The sequence below is a fragment of the Canis lupus genome, chromosome 6 (genome assembly GCF_003254725.2).
Source record: "Canis lupus dingo isolate Sandy chromosome 6, ASM325472v2, whole genome shotgun sequence".
NCBI lineage: Eukaryota > Metazoa > Chordata > Mammalia > Carnivora > Canidae > Canis > Canis lupus.
In genome coordinates this window covers 63,331,224-63,337,223 of record NC_064248.1, presented here as the reverse complement: position 1 = coordinate 63,337,223, position 6,000 = coordinate 63,331,224, and the positions used below count along the sequence as shown (strand labels likewise).

At 41.2% G+C, this 6,000-nt stretch overlaps 1 protein-coding gene across 2 annotated transcripts in view; it reads right to left on the bottom strand.

The window, feature by feature from the left end:
* Window positions 1-3,406: 3,406 nt before the first annotated feature.
* Window positions 3,407-6,000, bottom strand: part of LOC112640984 (uricase) — a 77,519-nt gene continuing 74,925 nt past the window's right edge. For both annotated transcript variants that reach the window (XM_049111756.1, XM_025417835.3), the window contains exon 8: window positions 3,407-4,676. In XM_049111756.1, the coding sequence (XP_048967713.1) occupies window positions 4,602-4,676 (75 nt within the window). In that variant the 3' untranslated portion in view covers window positions 3,407-4,601. The remainder of the gene's footprint in view (window positions 4,677-6,000) is intronic.

Below are 6,000 nucleotides of genomic sequence, written 5' to 3'. Positions count from 1 at the left end.
AACTGAAAGGGAGATGGGACTATCCCCCAGGTAAGAGGGAAACAGTAGTCTATGTGTTGCTAAAGATCCAACATGAACTAGAAGAGCTGCTCTCAAGAACCTCACTGTCCTCTGACTTGCTGGAGTGGGTTGAGTGCTGGCATCCCCAGATCCTATGTCCGTGCCTTAAGTTTTGGAACCTGTAAATGTGATCTTACATAGGACAAATGTCTTTGTAGACACTGTTAAGGATTTTGAAATGAAGACATCACCTTGGGTTAGTTGATCCAATGACAAGTGTCCTTATGAGAGTCACATGGAACAACAGACAGAAGAGGCAATGTGGCCATGAGGGATGGAGTGGTGCAGCCACAAACCAAGAAACCCCAGAAAGTGCCAGAAGCTGTAAGACCAAGGACAGAATCTCCTCTAAAGCCTTTACAGCTGGCACAATTCTACCTTGATTTTGGACTTCTGGCCTCCAAAACAATGAAGGAATACATTTCTGTTGTTAGACACAATCAAGTTTGTGTTAACTTGTTATGGCAGCCTCAAGAAACTAATATAGCTGGGGTCCTTCTCTTTTCTTCTGAACACATTTATTTTCCTTCCTCATATGAAGGAATCCGCATGTTTTTCTTCCAAGTTTAGTTGAGTATTTTCCTTATGTGGTAAATTTCCAATAGAATCCTTCACCCTTTTCTAAATCCTTGATGGATGTTGAAGCACCCGTAGAGGCGTGAATGAGCATTTTGCTAGGAGGAAGGTCCGTACCCAATCTTTCTCTATAGGCCATCCGTAGAATCCAAAAACTTTAAGGATTCCTGAGAAAGAGTCCAGGCACATAGAAGAATGAAAGGCAGCTATGCTCTGAGATAAATGAGAACAAAGACTATGAAAAGTACAAAGAGAGTAAGTTTCCAATATTTGGAAGTAGAAAGAACCCAGTGAGTTAGAAGGCTTGAAACCCATGTATTTAGAAAGAAGCTTCGGTTTCCTCCAAAATGCAGGAAAAGAGGCAGAAGTTACAAAAGTTTGGCAAAGGAGACTACAGATGGCAAAGTCCAGTCAGTCCCAAGTCTGAAGGAAAAAAAAAAAAAAAACGCTCTTTCTGGACTAAAGGCTAGAAGGTTAGAGAGAAGTTCAGATTTCTGTAGTTAAATCTTGCATGTGGTTGAAAAAGGTAAATTCTGTTTCAATAACAAACAAGAAAAACACTGTTTCCAAAGAGTGATTTCTATCATATTGAGAACAAAGGGAGAAGAAGCAGGTTACTGAAAGTGAAGAGGGCTATGAACTTAAGTCTGACTCTACAAAGGAAATGGAATGAACACATTTTCTGAGACTGTTTCTTTTCTTTTTTTTTTTTTTTTCTGAGACTGTTTCAATGAAAAGTTATGTGATGAAATTTGAAGGATTTCGACCAAGTCTTGGAATTTTGGCTGCCAAAACCACAAGCCCCAAATGACAGCTGCTCCACTGAGTGCCGTGCAAACTGGCTCTCTGGCAGCAAACGGGCTGGAGTCACAGGCACGACTCCCCCATGAAAGTTGTTGAGATGGGTTGGGGTAAGGATGGGGAGAAGGCAGGGGGAGTGCTGGAGAGCAAGTCAGCTTTCCAGAAAAATTGGAACCAAGTCCCTGTCGCCTCCTATAACAAAATTACCAAGTGTTTTGATACGAATTACCTCGCAGGTGTTTACAACTCAGGCTGGCCTGCTCCTCTGCCAGCACCGACAAAACCAGGTGAAACCCAGAGCCTGGTTTTCAGCACATAGTTTACAATTTTAACCACCAGAAAACATCCTTCACAATATAGGAACCTGGTCCTCGAAAACTTCACAGACTACAGGCTTTCCTGCCACACACACCTGGGATATAACATCCACTTGCTCATTTGCAATCCATTACAATAAATGTTTTAAGAGAAACAAAATGCCCATATGTTTATAAAATGGGCCACAATCTCTAAGGATTCCCTCTAATACGGATTTCTTCTATGAAGCAAATTCAGTGTTCTAAAACTTCCGTGGCCAAGATAAGATCTAGTAAGAAGGGCCTAATTAAGGAGTTTTTTTTCTAAGTTTTTTTTGTCCTTGTTTGTTTGTTTTAAATCATGCTAACTCTAAATTCCTCTTTAAATTGGATTATCAAATCAGCAGAGGAATAAAATGTACTAGCTATTTGGCCATGCAAATGACATGAGGTAGAAGCACATTTTGTAATATGAGTCTTCAGTGTGGCACAAAACTTTCCTTATCAAATTATTTCATCCTTCTTATCTCATGTTCTTTCCCAGCCAAGACTAGCCTGGGCATGGCCTCCAGCATCTTCTAGGGCTTGCTGTGCTCAGACCTCCCATCTCTCACTCACCAAGTCTGATGATTATTTTCTACTTGGATCGCATTACACATGAAAAGAAGGCAAGACATTTCATTTAACAAACATATATAGAAATTTCTGTGTGTCAGGTGTAAATACTATCACAGCACTTTACAGACATTAATCTATTTAACTTCAAAAACCTCTGAGATTCTATTTTCACCTCTGTGTTATAGATGAGGTCACTTGTCATAGAGATAGTAAGAGGTGGATCCAGGGTTGAAGTGAGTTCGTGAAATTAAATACTATACCATGCTAGCTTAAGTTACAGTATTATAAAGGGGAATGAAGCAGAATTATCAAGTAATACCAAGTACTCATATGTAATCATTTATTTAAAAAATGGAGATTGGGGATCCCTGGGTGGCGCAGTGGTTTGGCACCTGCCTTTGGCCCAGGGCGCGATCCTGGAGACCCGGGATCGAATCCCACATCGGGCTCTTGGTGCATGGAGCCTGCTTCTCCCTCTGCCTGTGTCTCTGCCACTCTCTCTCTCTCTCTGTGTGACTATCATAAATAAATAAAAAAATAAAAAAAATTTTTAATGGAGATTTATAAAAATTACTAAGTGGTGGGTTTTTTAAAAGATTTTATTTATTTATTCATGAGAAAGAGGCAGAGACATAGGTGGAGGGAGAAGCAGGCTCCACAGAGGGAGTCCGATGTGGGACTCGATCCCGGAACTCCAGGATCATGACCTGAGCTGAACACAGATGCTTAACCACTGAGCCACCCAGACATCCCTAAATGGAGTTTTTTTTAATGGAGGGAGGTTATCTAGAATGCTCATGTGGGACAGGTTCTCATCATGGGCCTCTAAAATTATAGTTAATGAAGCTTTATAGTATATATATATATATACATACACAATAGTAGTATTAATCAAGTGGTATAATCACCAGTCAAATCCATATACATCATTAAATCAATTATATTTATTTCTCTGATCATAAAGGTAATAACTGTTCATATTTGGAAAATCCAGAACAGCACATGGGGAAAAAAATTACTCCTAACCCCACCATCTAGAAATCATCATCACTAAATATTTTTTAAAATATTTATTTATTTATTTGAGAGCGAGAGTGGGTGCACACTGTGCGCTCAAGCTAGCAAAATGGGGGAGGGGCAGAGGGACACAGAATACTGAAGCGGACTTCCTGCTGAGCACAGAGCCTGAGGAGGTGAGACTCAATCCCAGGACCCCGAGACCACGACCTGAGCCGACACCAAGAGTCGTTCAACCGACTGAGCCACCCAGGCACCCCATCACTGATACTTTTACAGAGAGATTCTCTTGTCTTCTTTCTCTGTGGATACTCCTTGATTGTTGTATTGACTTAGCATTTATTAAATGTGGCTGTTTGTGCCAAAGTGTGATGCATTATTCAAAGAAAAACAAACTGTACTTTTTTTCAGTGTCTACTAAATATTCTCTGAGAATTGTAAAAGTCCTAAAACCAACACATTAAGATTACACAAGAGCTTTTAGAGTAGAAATAAACTCCCAGTGATACATATGCTAGAGCATTCTTAGAAATTCTAATATTCAGGTTAATTGAAGTCACAATGGTGATTGTTTTTTTTTCTTTCTTTTTTTAAGATTTTATTTATTTATTCATGAGAGACACAGAGAGAGAGGCAGAGACATTGGCAGAAGGAGAGGCAGGCTCCCTGCGGGGAGCCTGATGCGGTAGTCAATCCTAGGACCCCAGGATCAGGACCTGAGCCAAAGGCAGACGCTCAACCACTGAGCCACCCAAGCACCCCTGGTGATAGTTTTTAAAATATGATTTTGTCATTACATTTTCTGCATTGCCCAGAAGCAAAGTTTGAGCATTAGTAGGTTGAAAACAATGCTTGCACTTAAATTTGTGCACAAATTAATTGATACGACACATCCATTAATTCATGATTATTTTCTTAGTAAATTGATTCTAAAACCTCTCTAAGACAGGAAGGTGCAAGACAACTAAAAAGAAATATTGATTTATGACTATTCTAATACTGCTTAGCATTTGTGAAGTAAACTGTATCCAAAAAGCATGTTATAATGACTAATCACAAAACACCTTGCTGAGCTACTAGTAGAACTCTTTCATACAGGAGAAAAAAATAACACCATAAATCAACACACTAGTTTGAAATTTTGCATGGTTACATGCTATGATTTCTAGCATCACAGGAGGCTGAGGGAATTCCTCAGTTGAGAGTAGACTTCCAGTGCTGGTGGCTACAATGTCACAGCTTCGAAGCCAGCTTCCTCTTGACCGTACCAGTAATCCTGCCATATGGATTGTCTAATGGTAGCAAGACCTGTAGAAAAACCACATGGCAACGTCAGAGGCATTCCAATACACCGCTCCTTTTTTCTGTGAATCAATATTAAGTCAACAACAAAAACAACAACTCACTAGAGAGGAAAATGTGTATGACCTACAGTCAAGTTATTACAAGTATGGCAATGCCTTATTTTTCTTGCAATACTTGAGAGATGAGTTGATTGTCCAGAAAATTAGAGTTTTTGAAAAATTTTAATCATTGGGATATAAATGTTTTTCAAATGCATTATATATCTCTGCTTTTTAAGTAGACTGTGGTGAACATAATTTGGCTTTTTCTTGATGATTCACTTTGAACATCAGTCATTGTCCAATGCTATAATACCACCATGCCCTCAGGAACATTTGAGGTCCTCGGGCTGTTAGCCCAATACTAAATGGCTCCAGACAACTGTGAATTTAGAGTTGCTCTGTCTCCCACCCTGTCATTTGTCACTTTGCCACTTTCATCAGTGTGTCCTGAGTCTGCTTTTTGTGTGTTGCCTTCACTTTGTACACGCCTGCTGGGTGAGGGCCTGAGAGCAGCTCCAGCCATCCCCAAAGTGCAAGCCCGGACATGGGACAACTTGTTCAGCCCCTCAGGTGCCATCGTGCAGAGCCCTGGCCCAAAGGATCCCGGGCCTTCCTGTGTCGGGGTCCCCATCCGTTCTTCAGGTGGGAGCTGAGGAAGCTGCAAATCTGACTTCTTGGATCTAGAGACACAACGGGCAAGCCCTGCAACGAATCTTTGAGCTTGGATGACTGTAGGCCAGGGGTGTTTGGGGGCTTTGAGGAGACTTCCTTTCTCTGCTAGGTTCTGGGGCTAAGCACAGCCCCAGTCACGGCACTTACCCTTTTGTTTGGAATCTCTTTGTTTTACCTTTGGTGGACATGGCCAGAATCACTCTCAGGTCCCTCTCCTGCTCTTTTGAAGGTAATTATTTTAAAAGGCTTTATATTGTAATTAATGGTATTCTGGTAACGACCATCCTTTCCTTCCACTGAAGTAAACAATGTTGCCTCTGCTCAGTTGAGTGAACAGTACCTGGGATGGAGGTTGCTCTCCTCTGCCACTCAGAGTCCTCTAGCAGCATTCCCAGGCATCCAGGCATGACCTTCGTTTCCCAGTTTGCCACTTTCCTAGGTGGCCCCTCCCTACCTCCCCCTACACACTAAAACAAGCTATCGAGATGATGTTTTTCAAATTCTAGAAGTCTGTGAGAGGATGGATCATATAGAGAAAACCTACCATTCTCAAAGTGGTTCAAGAGGGGAAGGACAGTTCTAATCTCCAAGGCCCCACTACTTCAGGCTGTTGA